A 21,183-nucleotide genomic window follows, 5' to 3' on the forward strand; every position below is an offset into this window, starting at 1 on the left:
ACGATTCTCACTTCAGCTTTAACGGACAATGAAAATATTCTCATGTCTTCTGAGAAACAAAAGACATGACATGATCAAGTCAATGTGTTTATTTATTAGAATTCCATTACTTGAAGTTGGAAAAAATGTGGTACTGTGTCTAAACACACAAAATCAAAGTGATTCACAATTATGTCAACAAATGGAAAGAAAACAAAGAAATGGTTAACTGGTTTATGACTTGGTAAAGGAAACAGTTGAGTTCCACACAACGGTCTCTGACATGATCCCTTCAAGTGTTTTCTGACTGTAGGAGTGGTGAAACTAAGAGGAGAATATGTATACTATGTACAGAGAGTGGGAATGACAGGGAGCGTTGATTGGCTCCCAATGGGACCGATGGCAGCCAGGAAGGTGTGTCGGTCCAAAGTAGCATGAGCAACAACAACAACATTCTAGAATGGCACCAAGACACTCATTTTAGAACAGACTAAATGAAATCCCTGAACAGAAATTCTAACTCATGAGTCGCTCAAAATACTCTCGAATAGCGCCATGTCCACATCCCTCTTCACGTGACCACAGATCTTAACTAGATAGATGAAAGCAACACTGTAGAAATGCCACCTATTCTAACCTACTGGAAGATTCCACCATATTATTTTCACCTACCAGCTGGCATATACAGAAGCGTGGCAACCGAGTAAAGGAGAGGAAAATATTTGAGTGTTTCGGGACACATGTAGAACTGCATTCAGCGGACGATACTAATCTTACTGAAACTCTCCTGCAGACGCCCCTATTGTTCAGTGGTTACAGTAACAGCAGATGGTGGATTCCTTCAAGGTTGGACTCAATTAAAATCTCACTTCAGTCAAATGAGGAATTAAAACATAAATGGTCTGAAATTAGATAGTTCTTACGCCAACCCTGTTTCTTCTGGCTTTAACCGGTCTCTTTCCACCCAGCCCGACCAAAACCAACAATGGTTTACATCCGTGATATGAAAACATACAATGGAGTCGTACATAATGTCCAACATCACTAAAACATCCTATGATCACACCTAGTTTAACTGATAACATGGTCCACGACTGACAACAGCACAACCAAAATACAACATTTGATACTCAAACCAATACAAAAGAAACAGACCGACGGAGGGAACACTAGACATCAAATGCATGAAGCTTCCATTCTTACCAAGCCTTCCGTTCTACTCCAGATATTCATTCAGACATGTTTACAATGAAAGACGAAGGGGAATATATACACGTACATAAGCATACATGAGCTACAAGTTTCCCAAGGACTACTCCCCCAAACCCCTACTGAGAGGTGACTCTTCCGTTACCAGTCAGATGACAAAACTCCCCTGCGTTTCTGTACAACGTCAGTTAAAGGGGAGGTATCCATCTTATGTGCCTGCCTTTCCCCTCTAAGAGTGAAACACTTTCTTTAAAACAAGATGAACGGTAGTGGTAGCTAACTATCTAAACCAAAGGACTAGAATATATAATGACCATGACATTACAGAATGTCTCTCAGTATTCATTCAGGTTATTTAGCTACTTCAGTCATGACGGACATGGCTGCCACGGGTTTGACTATTCCTGCCTAAACATTTAATGTGTGTGTGTGTGTGTGTGTGTGTGTGTGTGTGTGTGTGTGTGTGTGTGTGTGTGTGTGTGTGTGTGTGTGTGTGTGTGTGTGTGTGTGTGTGTGTGTGTGTGTGTGTGTGTGTGTGTGTGTGTGAGAGAGACAGAGGTGCAGGAATGGAGAAGCTACATGAAGATGGTTTTGGATAAGGGCTGTGGTAGGGTTTGCATGTGGTTGGGAATGGAGGTGTGATTGGTTCTGAGCTCTTCTCTTGGTTGGTGGGTCTTGTTCCTGCTTTATGCCTCCAGCTCGAAGCCCAGGCCAACCTTGTGACCGCCAGTGTTGAAGTTCTTCCCATCGATCAGGGCTGACAGAGTCACCTTCACACCTACACGCACAGAGGAGAATAATATTACTGGAGGTGTTAAACACTACAGCTAGACCTAACATGACGGTTGTGCTTAGATCATAACCTTCTCTGTTGTGATTGTTACTCACCTGGCCTGAGGCTCTGGGTGTAACCGACTCCAATCAGGCTGGCGTTATTCACTTTGGCCTGCAGGGGGAGACACAGTTAGAGACAGCCAGAGAATGTGTGTTAGTCTGTAAAGCTGTCTGAAGTCCCACCAGGGTAAAGGGCTGAAGTCCCGCCAGGGTAAAGGGCTGATGTCCCGCCAGGATAAAGGGCTGATGTCCCGCCAGGGTAAAGCGTGTAAATGGAACGTGTGTGTAAATGTAACTGTGTGTTACTCACAGACAGGGAAGCATCTTTGTCTAGAGCGTATTTGGCTGCGATGCCGAAGCGTGTGTTGTTGCTGCCGGCCGTCCAGGCCAGAGTGACCGCCGTCTCCAGCTGGTCATCCACCTTCTGGTAGATAGAACCCCCAAATTCAGTCCCATCGTTACTGAGAGAGGAGAGAGAGAGCAGTTAACAGACATGCCCAAATCAACCCCTAGTTCATACTCCTAGACACCTTCTGGTGGGTGGAACCCTCTTAATTCTGTTCCGTCATTACTGAAAGAGAGAGAAGGTAACACAGAAACTCCTTCCTACTCTAACCTCCATACCATTACTGCTGAGAGACACGGGGCAACAGCAGCCACGGTTCCCAAACTTTACCATCTAACACATTCCACATTTCTGATGACTCACTCAAAAACAAAACCAGTGTTTCTAGGCAAGATCCACTGCATTGAGATACTCACACGTTGGTGTGGAGCTGGAAGTCTCCAGCCTTGTATCCCAGGGCGAAGTTGTTCTGGGCCAGTTTGGACTTGGCCGTGTCAAAGGCCATCTGGTACCCGGCCAGCCAGCCCTCATAGCCCACCACTGCGGCTGCGTGGATGATGGGACCCTCAAAGTCAACGTCACAGCCCACATTAAGGAAGTCACGCTTGTAGCCAGTCTTCAGCTTGCCACTCTTCTTGCTGAGGACAGATGGAGGAGACACCCAACAAATAACCTTTCATATCTGATCCTTCACACTCCAAAAAAAGAAAGGCGATAACATATTTCATTAATAAATCCTAAAATCATTTCATATTTCTTTGTCAAAAGGAATAACGTGGTATGTCATTAACAGTTTGATGTCCCTCTCTCACCCAGTGTTTGGTACGAAGGATGTGTCCAGAGCCAGCTTGAGTCCCTGAGCCAGCTGGTCCTCCACAGTGACCTCTGTAGCCAGAGTGTTGTCGGTGTTCCACTTCTGGTTGAAGCTCAGGCCCAGCTCCTTCATCTTGTACTTGGTCTCCAGGTTACCAGCTGCCTTCCCTGTGTCTGTGTTACTGGAACCTGATGTGTTGAACTCCTGAGGGGGAGGAAAAAGAGGAAAATGTATGAGGCATGAGATGGTAGAGAGAGAGTTGGTCAAATAGTTTAAAGTGAGTGAGTGAGATCTAGAAAAGCAGATTTTTGAAAAGGGAAGTTTTTTGCTTACAGCAAAAGAGGACACCCTGTATGATTAATGAACGATGTAAGGAGACACACAGAAAACAGATTACAGGTAATAGAGCATGAAAAGGTTCACCAGGAAAATAAAGGTCAAGAAAGTGAGGGATGCAAGGTAAGGAGGGTGGATAGGTGGGTGGGAGAAAGTATAGACAGAAACACTATATATACACAAAAGTATGTGGATACCCTTTCAAATTAGTGGATTCGGCCATTTCAGACACACCAGTTGCATCCCTCACTTAGAGCACACAGACATGCAATCTCCATAGACAAAAATTGTCAAGAGAATGACCTTACTGAAGAGCTCAGTTACTTTCAACATGGCATCATCATAGGATGCCACCTTTCCAACAAGTCAGTTTGTCAGATTACTGCCCTAATAGAGCTGCCCCGTTCAAATAAGTGCTGTTATTGTGAAGTGGAAACATCTATGCGCAACAACAGCTCAGCCGCGAAGTGGTAGGCCACACAAGCTCACAGAACAGGACCGAAGAGTGCTGAAGAGCGTAGAACGCAAAAATAGTGTGTCCTCGGTTGCAACACTCACTACAGAGTTCCAAACTGCCTCTGGAAGCAACAGCAGCACAATAACTGTTCGTCGAGAGCATCATGAAACGGGTGTCCATGGCCGAGCAGCCGCACACAAGCCTAAGATCACCATGCCCAATGACAAGCATCGTCTGGAGTCCCCCCCCCCCCCCCACCTTTATCTAACCAGGTAGGCTAGTTGAGAACAAGTTCTCAACTGCGACCTGGCCAAGATAAAGCAGTGAGACAGAAACAAAAACCCAGTTACACATGGAATAAACAAGCGTACAGTCAATAACACAATAGAAAAAAAAGAAAGTCTATATACAGTGTGTGCAAATGGCATGAGGTGGTAAGGCTATAAATAGGCCATAGTAGCAAAGTAATTACAATTTAGCAGATTAACACTGGAATGATCTATGAGCAGATGGTGTGTAAGTAGTGATACTGGTGTGCAAAAGAGCAGCAAAGTAAATAAAAACAATATGGGGATGAGGTAGGTAGATTAGGTGGGCTATTTACAGATGGACTATGTACAGCTGCAGCGAACGCTTAGCTGCTCAGATAGCTGATGTTTAAAGTTAGTGAGGGAAATGTAAGTCTCCAGCTTCAGCGATTTTTGCAATTCGTTCCAGTCACTGGCAGCAGAGAACTGGAAGGAAAGGCGGCCAAAGGGGGTGTTGGCTTTGGGGATGACCAGTGAGATATACCTGCTGGAGCACGTGCTACGGGTGGGTGTTGTTATCGTGACCAGTGAGGTGAGATAAGGCGGGGCTTTACCTAGCATAGACTTGTAGATGACCTGGAGCCAGTGGGTCTGGCGACGAATATGTAGCAAGGACCAGCCGACTAGAGCATACAGGTCGCAGTGGTGGGTGGTATAAGGCACGTCGGGAACAAAACGGATGGCACTGTGATAGACTACATCCAGTTTGCTGAGTAGAGTATTGGAAGCTATTTGTAGATGACATCGCCGAAGTCGAGGATTTACTAGGGTAAGTTTGGCGGTGTTTGTTGCGAAATAGAATGCCGATTCTAAATTTGATTTTGGAATGGAGATGTTTGATATGAGTCTGGAAGGAGAGTTAACAGTCTAGCCAGACACCTAGGTATTTGGAGTTGTCCACGTATTCTAGGTCAGAACCGTCCAGAGTAGTGATGCTAGTCGTGCGGGCAGCGAACGGATAAAAATCATGCATTTGGTTTTGCTAGCGTTTAAGAGCAGTTTGAGGCCACGGAAGGAGTGTTGTATGGCATTGAAGCTCGTTTGGAGGTTAGTTAACACAGTGTCCAAAGAAGGGCCAGATGTATACAGAATGGTGTCGTCTGTGTAGAGGTGGATCAGGGAATCACAATCAGCAAGAGCGACATCGTTGATATATACAGAGAAAATAGTTGGCCCGAGAATTGAACCCTGTGGTACCCCCATAGAGACTGCCAGAGGTCCGGACAACAGGCCCTCTGATTTGACACACTGAACTCTGTATGCGAAGTAGTTGGTGAACCAGGCGAGGCAGTCATTTGAGAAACCAAGGCTATCGAGTATGCCGATAAGACTATGGTGATTGACAGAGTCGAAGGCCTCGGCCAGGTCGATGAAGACGGCTGCACAGTACGGTCTTCTATCGATGGCGGTTATGATATCGTTTACTACCTTGAGTGTGGCTGAGGTGCACCCATGACCAGTTCGGAAACCGGATTGCACAGCGGAGAAGGTATGGTGGGATTCGAAATGGTCAGTGATCTGTTTATTAACTTGGCATTCGAAGACTTTAGATAGACCTGTATCCATCCTGCCCTGCCTATAACAGTTTGGGTCTACAGTGTCACCCCCTTTGAAGAGGGGGATGACCGCGGCAGCTTTCCAATCTTTAGGGATCTCGGACGATACGAAACAGACTGGTTATAGGGGTTGCAACAATGGCGGCGGATCATTTTAGAAAGAGAGGGTCCAGATTGTCTAGCCCAGCTGTTTTGTTCGGGCCCAGGTTTTGCAGCTCTTTCAGAACATCTGCGATCTGGATTTGGGTGAAGGAGAAGCTGGGGAGGCTCGGGCAAGTCGCTGCGGGGAGTAAAGCATGGCCAGCCGTAGAGATATGCTTATTGAAATGTTCGATTATCATGGATTTATCCGTGGTGACCGTGTTGCCTAGCCTCAGTGTAGTGGGTAGCTGGGAGGAGGTGCTCTTGTTCTCCATGGACTTTACAGTGTCCCCAAACTTTTTGGAGTTAGAGCTACAAGATGCAAATTTCTGTTTGAAAAAGCTAGCATTTGCTTTCCTGACTGACTGTGTGTATTGGTTCCTGACATCGCTGAACAGTTGCATATCGCGGAGACTGTTCGATGCTATTGCAGTCCGCCACAAGATGTTTTTGTGCTGGTCAAGGGCAGTCAGGTCTGGAGTGAACCAAAGGCTCGCCACCATTGGACTCTGGAACAGTGGAAACGCATTCTCTGGAGTGATGACTCATGCTTCACCATCTGGCAGTCCAAGGGACAAATCTGTGTTTGGCAGATGCCAGGAGAACGCTACCTGCCCCAATGTATAGTCCCAACTGTAAAGGTTGTTGGTGGAGGAGGAATAATGGTCTGGGGCTGTTTTTTCATGGTTCGGGCTAGGCCCTTTAGTTCCAGTGAAGGGAAACCTTAACACTACAGCATACAATGACATTCTAGATTATTCTGTGCTTCCAACTTTTTGGCAACAGTTTGGGGAAGGCCCTTTCCTGTTTCAGCATGACAATGCTCCCGTGCACAAAGTGAGGTCCATAAAGAAATTATTTGTCGAGACCAGTGTAGAAAAACTTGACTGGCCTGCAGAGCCCTGACCTCAACCCCATCGAACATCTTTGCGATGAATTGGAACGCCGACTGCGAGCCAGGCCTAATCACCCAACATCAGTGCCCGACCTCACTAATGCTCGTAGCTGAATGGAAGCAAGTCCCCGCAGCAATGTTCCAATATCTAGTAGAAAGCCTTCCCATAAGAGTGGAGGCAGCAAAGGGGGGACCAACTCCATATTAATGCCCATGATTTTGGAATGAGATGTTCGACAAACAGGTGTCCACATACTTTTGTTCATGTAGTGTAGGTGCAGCAAAGCAGTGAATGGCAGTCAGTGGTTGAAGCTGGACAAAGAAATGGATGACAAAATGAAATTAGTTGAAGAGACAAGAATTAAAACATTGACACCAGTCAATCCAGATGGACAAAGAAATGGATGTGAAATACATGTAAATTAGTTGGACAGAATTATAATAGTCACTGGACAGTGATGTAGATGCAAACAGACTAACAGTACCATCTGCTGGACACAAGGATGCTAAAACAAGACTTAACAGTGAAATCAGACAGTCTGTCGATGCATTTTCCAGCACGTATTATGTTGTACATACATAGAGACATCAGCACACTGTGGGAGAGAGTCTTACCATCTAAAATAGAGCGCAGTCCAGGAGGCAGGGGGAGGCAGGGGGACAGAGCAGGGGTTAGGATAAGCAGATGGAGACAAACAGGCCCCACACACAGTCTTAAACACAAGCTGCCTCTCACACACACACAGCCTGTCATATCTCTTTATCCTGAAGCATAAAGCCAAGCAGAGCCAGCAACATCACCTAGCAACCTGTGAACCTTAGAACACAGAATTACAAAACGTTAGAAGGGTCGTTATTACAGTACCAGAGAGAAGGGTTATTTATAAAATTACAGTCACAGAATCACAATCTACTTTTTCCTCAAAGAAAGAAAAATGTTCTACTAAGCAAGAAGGAATGTTAATGACTGATTAACATTAACAGAGAGAGAAAGAGCAACCGAGGAAGCGCAGGTGGTACAGTGGAGGGGGGAAAGAGAGAGAAGTGGAAAAGGGGAGGACAGAAACAGAAGACTCACCACTCCACTCTGAGACTTGGTCTTCAAGTCCAGCTTCACGATGCCGAAGCCTTGAGGGTTAAACAAGAGGTTGACGAGCTAAGTGTACATTTAAGCAGACTTGAAGAACAATGACAATTTGTTTATGATGTGTTGAGTTACATCATGGTTTGCATTTAGGGATGTGCATCTTTCCCTTTCAAGACGTTTTGATACGTATCCAGATACATGGGCTCCAACACGATACGCTTTAGTTTGAATCGATTCGGTGCCATTTCAGCTCCATGCGATTCGATGCACTAACATATGCTGCATAAACCCAGTTACCTCACATTGGTAACACTACTTTAAGGGTCCATAAATATAAATTGGGTATTCCCCATGTATTTACTCGCTACTCAAACAATAAACCATTTACTAACCAATAGTAAAGCATTTTTGCAGTCCCTAATCTAGAGTGAGTGCAATTTAAACTACTATGTTTTGAGTGACCAGTATAACTTCTCACAAAAAGATGGGCATGCCAATTGTAGACATTCTCGCTGTACCTGGTAAAAGAACAATTATACAACACAGGATGTTTAAGTAAACTCAGCAAAAAAAATAAACATCCCCTTTTCAGGACCCTGTCTTTCAAAGACATTTGGATTTTTACAAATTAACTTCACAGATCTTCATTGTAAAGGGTTTAGACTGTTTCCCATGCTTGTTCAATGAACCATAAACAATTAATAAACATGCGACCTGTGGAATGGTCGTTAAGACACTAACAGTGTACAGACGGTAGGCAATTAAGGTCACAGTTATGAAAACTTAGGACACTAAAGAGGCCTTTCTACTGACTCTGAAAAACAAAAGAAAGATGCCCAGGATCCCTGCAGATGTGGCCAGGGCAATAAATAGCTATGTCCGTACTATGAGACGTCTAAGACAGCGCTACAGGGAGACAGGACGGACAGCTGATCGTCCTCGCAGTGGCAGACCCCGTGTAGCAACACCTGCACGGGATCGGTACATCCGAACATCACACCTGTGGGACAGGTACAGGATGGCAACAACAACTGCCCGAGTTACACCAGGAACGCACAATCCCTCCATCAGTGCTCAGACTGTCCGCAATAGGCTGAGAGAGGCTGGACTGAGGGCTTGTAGGCCTGTTGTAAAGCAGGTCCTCACCAGACATCACCGGCAAAAACGTCACCTATGGGCACAAACCCACCGTTGCTGGACCAGACAGGACTGGCAAAAAGTGCTCTTCACTGACGAGTCATGGTTGTCTCACCAGGGGTGATGGTCGGATTCGCGTTTATTGTCCAAGGAATTAGCGTTACACCGAGGCCTATACTCTGGAGCGGGATCGATTTGGAGGTGGAGGGTCCGTCATGGACTGGGGAGGCGTGTCACAGCATGATCAGACTGAGCTTGTTATTGCAGGCAATCTCAACGCTGTGCGTTACAGGGAAGACATCCTCCTCCCTCATGTGGTACCCTTCCTGCAGGCTCATCCTGACATGACCCTCCAGCATGACAATGCCACCAGCCATACTGCTCGTTCTGTGCGTGATTTCCTGCAAGACAGGAATGTCAGTGTTCTGCCATGGCCAGCGAAGAGCCCGGATCTCAATCCCATTGAGCACGTCTAGGACCTGTTGGATCGGAGGGTGAGGGCTAGGGACATTCCCCCAAGAAATGTCTTGGAACTTGCAAGTGCCTTGGTGGAAGAGTGGTGTACCATCTCACAGCAGGAACGGGCAAATATGGTGCAGTCCATGAGGAGACTGCAGTACTTAATGCAGCTGGTGTCCACACTAGATACTGATTGTTACATTTGATTTTGACCCCCCCTTTGTTCAGGGACACATTATTCCATTTCTGTTCGTCACATGTCTGTGGAACTTGTTCAGTTTATGTTTCAGTTGTTTAATCTTATGTTCATACACATATTGACACGTTAAGTTTGCTGAAAACAAACGTATGTAAACTTCAACTGTGTGTGTGAAGTCAGAAGTTTACAAACACCGTAGCCAAATACATTTAAACTCAGTTTTTCACAATTCCTGACATTTAATCCCTTAGGTCAGACATTTAAGTCTTAGGATTTGTGATGGCCACTCCAATACCTTGACTTTGTTGTCCTTAAGCCATTTTGTATGCTTGGGGTCATTGTCCATTTGGAAGGCCCATTTGTGACCAAGCTTTAACTTCCTGAATGATGTCTTCAAATGTTGCTTCAATATATCCACATAATTTTCCAGCCTCATGATGGCATCTATTTTGTGAAGTGCACCAGTCCCTCCTGCAGTAAAGCACCCCCACAACATGATGCTGCCACCCCCCGTGCTCCACGGTTGGGATGGTGTTCTTCGGCCTGCAAGCATCCCCCCTTTTCCCTCCAAACATAACGATAGTCAGTATGGCCAAACAGTTATATTTTTGTTTCATCAGACCAGAGGACATTTCTCCAAAAAGTACGATCTTTGTCCACATGTGCAGTTGCAAACGGTAGCCTGGCTTTTTTAATAGCGGTTTTGGAGCAATGGCTTATTCCTGGCTGAGTGGACTTTCAGGTTGTCGATATAGGACTTGTTTTACTGTGGATATAGATACTTTTGTACCCATTTCCTCCAGCATCTTCACAAGGTCCTTTGCTGTTGTTCTGGGATTGATTTGCACTTTTCGCACCAAAGTACGTTCATCTCTAGGAGACAGAACTCGTCTCCTTCCTGAGCGGTATGGTGGCTGCGTGGTCCCATGGAGTTTATTATTGCGTACTATTGTTTGTACATATGAAAGTGGTATCTTCAGGCATTTGGAAATAGCTCCCAAGGATGAACCAGACATGTGGAGGTCTACAATATTTTTTTCTGAGGTCTTGGATGATTTATTTTGATTTTCCCATGATGTCAAAAAGAGGCACTGAGTTTGAAGGTAGGCCTTGAAATACATCCACAGGTACACCTTCAATTGACTCAAATTAAGTAATTTAGCCTATCAGAAGCTTCTAAAGCCATGACATTATTTCTGGAACTTTCCAAACTGTTAAAAAGGCACAGCCAACTTACTGTATGTAAACTTCTGACCCACTGGAATTGTGATAGTGAATTATAAGTGAAATAATCTGTCTGTAAACAACTGTTGGAAAAATGACTTGTCATGCACAAAGTAGATGTCCTAACCGACATGCCAAAACTATAGTTTGTTAACAAGAATTTGTGGAGTAGTTTTAATGACTCCAACCTAAGTGCATGTAAACTTCCTACTTCAACTGTGTGTGTGTGTGTGTGTGTGTGTGTGTGTGTGTGTGTGTGTGTGTGTGTGTATATATACATACATATATACACATGTAAATAACTAGCTTACTAACATTGACAAATGTGTGAGTAATGATAAATAAATTGAGAGCAACTGGATTGTAAATACATTATAAATGGTTCATTATGGACCATTCAAATAAAGTGTTCACTAAATTATAATCTGCTGCTGATGGAGCTCATAAGACCCCTGAGCGCAATCTGTCTGAGCTAACTTCTGTGGGTATGTGTAAATGATGCTGGTCTATGAAGGTATGTCTATGAAGTCGGTCTATGAAGTACAGTGCCTTTTAGACATTTTTTCCTAATTTATTTATTTTTAAACCCGGAAATATCACATTTACTTAAGTATTCAGACCTTTTAGTCAGTATTTGTTGAAGCATCTTTGGCAGCGATTACAGCCTCGAGTCTCCTTGGTTACGACCCTACAAGTTTGGAACACCTGTATTTGGGGAGTTTCTCCCATACTTCTCTGCAGATCCTCAAGCTCTGTCAGGTTGGAAGGGGAGCGTCGCTGCACAGGTATTTTCAGGTCTCTCCAGAGATGTTAGATCGGGTTCAAGTCCAGGCTCTGGCTGGGCCACTCAATGACATTCAGAGACTTGTCCCGAAGCCAATCCTGCGTTGTCTTGGCTGTGTGCTTAGGGACGTTGTCCTGTTGGAAGGTAAACCTTTGCTCCAGTCTGAGGTGCAGGTTTTCATCAAGGATCTCTCTGTTCTTTGCTCCATTCAGCTTTCCCTTGATCCTGACTAATCTCCCAGTCCCTGTCGCTGAAAAACATTCCCACAGCATGATGCTGCCAACACCATGTTTCACTGTAGGGATGGTGCCAGGTTTCCTACAGATGTGATGCTTTGCTTTCATGCCAAATAGTTCAATATTGGTTTCATCAGACAAGAGAATCTTGTTTCTCACGAGTCCTTTAGGTGCCTTTTGGCAAACTCAAAGCGGACTGTCATGTGCCTTTTACTGAGGAGTGGCTTCCATCTGGCCACTACCATAAAGACCTGATTGGTGGAGTACTGCAGAGACGGTAGTTCTTCTGGAAGGTCCTTCCATCTCCACAGAGGAACTCTGGAGCTCTATCAGAGTGACCATTGGGTTCTTGGTTACCTCCCTGACCAAAGCCCTTCTCCCCCGATTGCTCAGTTTGACCGGGCGGCCAGCTCTAGGAAAAGTCTTAGTGGTTCCAAACTTCTTCCATTTAAGAATGATGGAGGCCACTGTGTTCTTGGGGAACTTAAAAATTGCTAAAATGTTTTGGTACCCTTCCCCAGATCTGTGCCGAGACACAATCCTGTCTTGGTGCGCTACGGACAATTATTTCGACCTCATGGCTTGATTTTTGCTCTGACATGCACTGTGGGACCTTATATAGACAGGTGTGAGCCTTTCCAAATGATGTCCAATCAATTTAATTTACCACAGGTGAACTCCAAGTTGTAGAAACATCAAGGATGATCAATGGAAACAGGATGCACCTGAGCTCAATTTCGAGTCTCATTGCAAAGGGTCTGAATACTTATTTAAATTACGTCTCTGTTTTTATTTTTTATAAATTTGCAAACATTTCTAAAAACCTGTTTCTGTTTTGTCATTATGGGGCATTACATTTTTTAAATTTAACTAGGCAAGTCAGAACAAATTCTTATTTACAATGACGGCCTAGGAACAGTATTGTGTGTAGATTGATGAAGAAAATAACTAATTTAATCCATTTTAGTACAAGGCTGTAACGTAACAAAATGTGGAAAAAGTCAAGGGGTCTGAATACTTTCCGAATGTAGTGTAGGTCCATCTCATTATCTTATTCAAATGTTAGGCAATGTTGGAATGATTTAACTGTTTTGCTTACTTTGTGTATTATAATTAGCTCGTGTGCTTTTCTTGACGAGGAGCAGATACTATATAATGTTGTTGTGTCTAACCATATTTGCCAGTGGCAATCTACCATTAAAATATTTGTTTTCAACAAAAAGTTCAGTAATTGACCCATGTAATTCCAGTTGATAATGCAAGGATCGTTTTGTTTGCGCACTGCGCTGACTGTGCGTTGGTATATTGTATATAAAAGTGGATCCTCGCGATTGTATTTTCCTCCATTTTTAGACCACATAGGCCTAAGAAAATACTTCAAATGGTAGGCTAACCAAGTCTCGCTCGCTCTCCCTCTCTGTGTGAGAGTAAAGTTAAGGGCTCAACATCTTACTGAATTTATTTGAACTAATATCTGATTTTCTGTTGGTGTCCATTTTGAAAGTGCAGAATGGATAGGCCCTTGTTTGCTTGCACTTGCTTATATTTAAAGGCTAAGTGTTAATGATAAGAATAAACACTGTGAATTTACTGAACATACATTTAAATCACGTTTGTGTATGGTTCAAAAGTCAAAACTAATTTTGGCGTTCGTTATTATTTAAAGAGAATGCGGTTCTAATAGACTTATCCACATATCCACAAGGAGTCAGTAGTAACCACATTTGTTTAAGCAAGTCAGTCATATCAGCTATAGTTTTTAAAAAGGCAGTAAATTATGCTTGATGAACTGTTGTGCTGCCAGACAAGGCTCCGCTGATAGCCAGGTGTAGCGGTGTTAAGGATTCACTCCATGGTGCTGAAAGTAGAGGTCGACCGATTAGGATTTTTCAACGCCGATACCGATGATTGGCGGACCAAAAAAAGCCGATACGGATTATTCTGACAATTTATTAAATGTATTTGTAATAATGACAATAATAATTACAACTGAATGAACACTTTTTTAAACTTAATATAATACATCAATAAAATCTATTTAGCCTCAAATAAATAATGAAACATGTTCAATTTGGTTTAAATAATGCATAAACAAAGTGTTGGAGAAGAAAGTAAAAGTGCAATATGTGCCATGTAAGAAAGCTAACGATAAAGTTCCTTGCTCAGAACATATGAAAGCTGGTGGTTCCTTTTAACATGAGTCTTCAATATTCCCAGGTAAGAAGTTTTAGGTTGTGGTTATTATAGGAATTATAGGACTATTTCTCTCTATACGATTTGTATTTCATATACCTTTGACCATTGGATGTTTTTATAGGCACTTTAGTATTGCCAGTGTAACAGTATAGCTTCCGTCCCTCTCCTCTCTCCTACCTGGGCTCAAACCAGGAACACATCGACAAGTCACCCTCGAAGCAGCGTTACCCATGCAGAGCAAGGGGAACAACTACTCCAAGTCTCAGAGCGAGTGCCGTTTGAAATGCTATTAGCGCGCACCCCGCTAACTAGCTAGCCATTTCACATTGGTTACACCAGCCTAATCTCGGGAGTTGATAGGCTTGAAGTCATAAACAGCTCAATGCTTGAAGCACAGCGAAAAGCTGCTGGCAAAACGCACGAAAGTGCTGATTGAATTAATGCTTACGAGCCTGCTGGTGCCTACCATCGCTCAGTCAAACTGCTCTATCAAATCATAGACTTAATTATAACATAATAACACACAGAAATACGAGCCTTAGGTCATTAATATGGTCGAATCCGGAAACTTTCACCTCGAAAAAACAAAATGTTTATTATTTCAGTGAAATACAGAACCGTTCTGTATTTTATCTAATGGGTGGCATCCCTAAGTCTAAATATTCCTTTTACATTGCACGACCTTCAATGTTATGTCATAATTATGTCAAATTCTGGCAAATTAGTTTGCAACGAGCCAGGCAGGCCAAACTGTTGCATATACCCTGACTCTGCCTGCAATGAATGCAAGAGAAGTGACACAATTTCACCTGGTTAATATTGCCTGCTAACCTGGATTTCTTTTAGCTAAATATGCAGGTTTAAAAATATATACTTCTGTGTATTGATTTTAAGAAAGGCTTCAATGTTATGTTTATGGTTAGCTACACGTTGGATCAACGACAGTCCTTTTTCGCGAATGCGCACCGCATTGATTATATGCAACGCAGGACACGCTAGGTAAACTATTAATATCATCAACCATGTGTAGTTAACTAGTGATTATGATTGATTGATTGTTTTTTATAAGATAAGTTTAATGCTAGCTAGCAACTTACCTTGGCTTCTTACTGCATTCGCGTAACAGGCGGGCTCCTCGTGAGGCAGGTGGTTAGAGCATTAGACTAGTTAACTGTAAGGTTGCAAGATTGAATCCCCGAGCTGACAAGGTAAAAGGTACAAATCTGTTGTTCTGCCCACGAACAAGGCAGTTAACCCACTGTACCTAGGCCGTCATTGAAAATAAGAATGTGTTCTTAACTGACTTTCCTAGTTTAATAAAGGTGTAAAAAAATATACAAATAATTAAAAATATATATTTTTTTTAATCGGCCAAAATCAGCATCCAAAAATACCGATTTCCGATTGTTATGAAAACTTGAAATCGGCCCTAATTAATCGGCCATTCCGATTAATCTGTCAACCTCTAGCTGAAAGGAAAGCTCTGCTGTTGGCACAGTTTTATGTACTGTAGTACCTAACAGTTTATGGCCACCGTTTGTCAGTGTTATTGTGCAATGAATGTATTGTTTCGTGTTGTGGCTTTGCTGGCATGCATCTAAAAAAAATTGCGTTTGTCCCAGCAAGATTTACATGCTAATATCGGCACTGCATATCAAAAATAATACCATATTACACTATTACACTAATTGCAAAACTACCAAAATTATTGCTGTTGGTGAACCTGAATAATCAAAATAAAATCTATTGTAGGCCCCCGTTCAGCAGGTAGAGCCTATAGCCAGATGAGAGTTGTCTCCGGCAGCTTACTTTTAGTCTGGTAAAATACATTTTTCAACAGCGCATAGATAATAACCTAGAAAATTACATTGGTTGTCAGTTAACTAATAAAACCTTATATTGCACTAGTCATTTGGGGATTTTAATGATGAAGGTGCCGGGCACCGTATGTAGTTTGACTAGGCTACTGATAGTCCCTGGGATTGTTCAGCAGGTAAAAGGACTTGAAGAGCAATGACTGTCAACGCAGTTACATGCTTAGTTCCACACTGAAGGAGAAGACGTGAATTAGTGATTCATAACGTTTGAATATATTTTCTGACCAATGCAGCTGCATCTAAAACATTTTAAAACAGGGGTCAAGGCATATTGGCGAATCCGTACATCCCTATCTGCTTTGCTTTCTAACAGTCCATAACCTCGCCAGCCAAGTGCAACTTAACATTTTTATGTATCACATTGGCTGATTACCAGGTGAATTTGGTGTATCAAATTCTAGCACGACCAAACTATAAACAGTAACTTTATCTGTTATTTCATGCTTCAGCTAACTCCTCTGACTGTCATTCATTGTCATGTGTGGAATTTTGGCTTCTCCTTGGTAAGCTAACTGTTCAGGTGTGCAAATGGTTTTACTATTTAGTAACTCACCATAGCCCTTGCTGAAGATGTCCTTGGCAGCCTTGCCCAGGTCTGAGTATGAAGGAGGAACGGCCATTGTACCTGGAGAGGAGGAGACAAGTCAGGAAGGTCAACACATGCAAGCCATATACAGTTGCGGCCAAATATATTGGCTCCCTTGCCAATATATTCCCCATTTCTTCTAAAATAAGTTGGGGGGAAAAATGGCCTCCTTACCTTGCTATTCGATTTAACATTGCAGAACCATTTTTATTTTTGTAAACTTAAGTTAACAATTCGATTTTCGAAAATAAAGACAAATGGCATAGACAAAGTTATTAGCAACCCATAGCTGGTACTTGGTTGCACAGCCATTGGCCAAAAGAACTGCCAGCAAATGTTTCTTGTAGCCATCAATGACCTTGCTGCACTTTTCTACTGGCAATTTGGCCCACTTTTTAGCAGCAAACTGCTCTAATTCTTCTATGTTTGAGGGGAGCCCTCCAAGTGCTGTTTTCAGCTCTCGTCATAGGTTATGGGTGCGATTCAGATCTAGATCGTCGCTGGCCGCTCCAGAACAGTCCAGTGATACTTCTTGAACCATTTCAGGGTGCTTTTGCTGTATTTTTGGAGTTGTTGACTTGCTGGAAGACCCACAACCATCAACAGAGACACTGTTTTTGGACACTGGGTTGAACATTACACTCCAAAACACAATGATAATCTGCTGATATTATGTCTTGCACACATTCAATGCAGCAAAGCAACCCAACAGCATTACCAAACCGCCCCACGTTTGATTTTAGGGAGGGTGTTCTTTTCTTTGAATGCTTTATTTAGTCATTGGTGAACATGAGACCCCACTGCTGAAGGAGACACAAGAAAGCCTAATTGAACTTCTCAAAAACTCCCCTAAACAAGCCTAAATCCTGCGGAAATGTTCTGTGGACCAATGAAACAAAATCAGAGCTCTTTGGCAATACAGATCAGCACTGTGTTTACTGTCAACCAAATTAAGCAGTCAATGAAAAGAACACCCTCCAACAATCAAAGACGGGGAGGTTTGATAATGCTGTGGGGTTTCCTTGCTGCCTCTGGTACGGGGGGGGCCTTGAACGTGCAAAAGGCATCATGAAATCAGAAGATTATTAGGTGTTTTGTAGTCCAATGTTGGACCGACCCAGTGTCCAAAAACTGGGTCTCCATTGAATGTTGTGGGTCTTCTTCCAGCTGGACAGCAACACCAAACACAAATCAAAAAGCACCCTGGAATGGATCAATAAGAGATGTTTAAGAAAAGTGCCAATATATTTGGCCGTAACTATGTCCCACTGCAATACTTGACTCAGTGTGTGATGTTCTAGAACGTTGCATACAGCTGACATGATACCTTCAGGACTGATTTGGAAGTTGTCACTAGAAATCTCAGGACTCTCCATTTTGCAAAGCAGTCCAGAAGGACTGCAGTGTGCCAGTGACTATTCTGCAGCATGACTTTCCTGCAGCAGACATTTTTTTTCCTAGTGAATCATCAGTGTAGAATAGATGCCCTGTCACATATCCTTGGCAACCAGAGTGCTGGGAGGCTGGGTACCTAGGTCATGTGACTGGTTTCCCAGTGAGTGAGCTCAGCTGGAGAACAGATTGTTTCTTCTGGCAGGAAGCTAGCTAGGCCGACACCAGCATCACACCCAGGCCACACACACACAGCACTGGATTAGCCTATAGCTTTGATTGACCTACATAACCGTAAGGAGATGCTTTTACATGCCATTCTAGGCAAGTTTCCAAACCTATCATCTCAAGGATAAACTGAAGTCAGAGGTGGCATGTATTTTCTTGACTGGGGACAACAGGAGCTTGCAGAACAGGCTGCAGTATTTACAAATCTAGACCCTTGTGGTTTGACCGGTTTGACCACAAACCCTTGTGGTTTGACCGGGCATAGGCACATATTATAAAAATATTTGCAGTTATCACAATACCAAACAAATAGATAGTTGATTTTTACTTCGAATTTTATTTTGAGTTACCTTGATCTGTCACAAAGCCAAAATATATGTCAGGTTAGTAATATTTTTATTTATTTATTTATTTAACCAGGTAAGTTGACAGAACACACAGGGTGGGGGATGAATGAGCCAATTGTAGATAACTAGCTAGATGCATCTAATAATGAATACATTTTTTTAAAGTTTAATGTTATGTCATCCTTCCAACCAGCTAACAGTAAGGCACTGGTTAATTCACTTGGCTGATTATCTTCTAATTTCAGCACGCAACGACAGCTACGCAACTTAGTTTAGCAAGATAGACTCAACCAGAAAAATGTGTTTTCATCTTGAAGGTGAGGGTCATAGCTATCAGTTACCAAGGTGAGGGTCCTCCCGTAAATGAACGCCACCAGCACAAATGAAAGTACCTAGATGGCTCGCTAGTTTATATATTTCCACAGCTACATTTTCATTGTTCTATATATTGTTCTATTTTCATTGTTCTATATATATTTTGTGCACTGTCTATTTCTGACAAAGGACTGTAGATGGGACCGTTTAAGAGAGTCAGTTGTGGTGGTTAGCCAGGCTAGTCAAACTGGTTAACATTAGCCAGCTGAAATGTTGGCTGGCGTAGATAACGTTACAGCTGCATGATGCATTGGGGATGACTGGAATCAGTAAGAGTAAATATGCCAACAACGACAAAAAGTATCATATATAAAAAGTTACGTACTTAATTTGATAAATATTGCAGCTAGTTAGCCTCGTTAGCTAGTTAACTAACAGTAGCTAATAGTGGAAAAATCATGGTACACGCCCCTTATTTCTTTAAAAGAACAACTGTTAATCCTTTAAAACGTTAAAATAACGTTAAATAGTTTCATCTCGTTGATTGCAACACAACTCTACCTGGGATTATACAGCACAACATTATGTAATATTTGCTAGCTAAAAGGTTAGCATGTTAACCACATTAGCTAAAACAGATGGACATTGGAATAGGCCCTTGTAGCGAGCTACCTAACATTAGCTAGTTGGTGCAGTGGCTAACCTTGGACAACCGCGCTAACTAGTGTAGTGACATTTACTGTCAATGATGCATTCATGCGATGAATGGCATTATTTAAAAAATCTAAAAACATTCATGTTTTATATTAGCTACATCAACAGTTAAATGTTCATAGCTACCGATTTTATGATGTGAAGCAAGGAGAGATGGATATCTGCAAAGCGTCTGGTCCTTTTTCACCCTGTCAAAGCTAGCATCTGCCGGCCTGGCAAAGATAGGGCACAGTGAAGGAGACACAGGGAGCATGCGCAATTCACAGGGGCGACTGTTTGAACGACTACAGAAATATGCAATTTACCTGCCGGTACATAATCCACATTTCTTCAATTAATTCTAGCATTTTCTAAAACAGTAGTAGTTTCAATGATTGTATTTATATTAGTCGAAGTGCATCTCAAATGTCAGCAATTTACAGCCTTTTTTACTGCCTACAGTGTGAAACATCATTATATTCGGACGAAAATAGATTTTTTTGTGCCAAATAATAAGATGAGAAAGATAAATCATCATCACTGTAGCCCCTCCTATGAGCAAAATACGTCGAAAATACGTTGAAAAAACGCTGAAAATAGTCTTGTGCTCACTGGGATAGGAAATGGGGAATGTAATGCTTACAAAGGGCCCAATAGCTGTGTTAGGGTCAAAAGTATAATTTGTGTGAGGGCCACAGTGGTGAAAAACACAATTGCTGTTGTCATTTACACCTGCACTTTAGGAGCTATTTTTACAGTCTGGTTGGGAGAACTTGTGAGGTGTCTGTTTCTCAAACCAGACACTCTAATGTACTTGTTCTCTTGCTCAGTTGTGCACCGGGGCCTCCCACTCCTCTTTCTATTCTGGTTAGGGCCAGTTTGCGTTGTTCTGTGAAGGGAGTAGTACACAGCGTTGCACGAGATCTTCAGATTCTTGGCAATTTCACACATGGAATAGCCTTCATTTCTCAGAACCAGAAAAGACTGGCGAGTTTCATAAGTAAGTCCTTTGTTTCTGGCCATTTTGAGCCTGTAATCGAACCCACAAATACTGATGTTTCAGATACTCAACTAGTCTAAAGGCCAGTTTTATTTCCTCTTTAATCAGAACAACAATTTTCAGCGGTGAAAATGACCACACACCCTTTAGACGAACTACATGCCCTCTATCAAATCAAAACTGCATTTTTTTACTCAAAACAAAAGTTGTAAAAGTATGCTAGACATTTATAGAATACCTCATACATAGTTTGACGATTCTGTGACAAACAGTGAATTAGTTATTGATTTATACTGCTTTAAATGCCATTTATATATTTTATGTATTTCTATCAAGTCAAAACTTGAATTTCTACTCAAAACAAAGGTTGTAAAAGTATGCTAGACATTTATAGAATAAATCATATCTAGTTTGACGATTCTGTGACAAACGGTGAATTAGTTATAGATTTGTACATTTTTAAATGGCTTTTGGCGAATGTCTGTTGAATGTCTGTTGAATGTGTGAATATAAAACCAAGTCCCGTTCCACCTTAAATCGGATTTGCG

At 42.5% G+C, this 21,183-nt stretch overlaps 1 protein-coding gene across 2 annotated transcripts; it reads right to left on the reverse strand.

The window, feature by feature from the left end:
- Positions 1 to 74: 74 nt before the first annotated feature.
- LOC109882566 (voltage-dependent anion-selective channel protein 2-like) lies at positions 75 to 19,911 on the reverse strand. Of its 2 annotated transcripts, XM_020474667.2 has the most exons (9): positions 19,783 to 19,911; positions 16,628 to 16,699; positions 7,954 to 8,003; positions 7,491 to 7,493; positions 3,181 to 3,386; positions 2,785 to 3,006; positions 2,333 to 2,483; positions 2,077 to 2,134; positions 75 to 1,966 (listed from the first exon to the last, which is right to left on the reverse strand). In XM_020474667.2, the coding sequence occupies exons 1-9, from the start codon at positions 19,907 to 19,909 to the stop codon at positions 1,875 to 1,877; spliced, it is 981 nt and encodes a 326-aa protein (XP_020330256.2). In that variant the 5' UTR covers positions 19,910 to 19,911; the 3' UTR covers positions 75 to 1,874. The 2 variants fall into 2 exon arrangements, with proteins under 2 accessions (XP_020330256.2, XP_020330258.2); XM_020474669.2 differs by lacking the exon at positions 7,491 to 7,493.
- Between the last annotated feature and the right edge of the window lie 1,272 nt (positions 19,912 to 21,183).

This window comes from Oncorhynchus kisutch, linkage group LG6 (genome assembly GCF_002021735.2).
Source record: "Oncorhynchus kisutch isolate 150728-3 linkage group LG6, Okis_V2, whole genome shotgun sequence".
Lineage (NCBI taxonomy): Eukaryota > Metazoa > Chordata > Actinopteri > Salmoniformes > Salmonidae > Oncorhynchus > Oncorhynchus kisutch.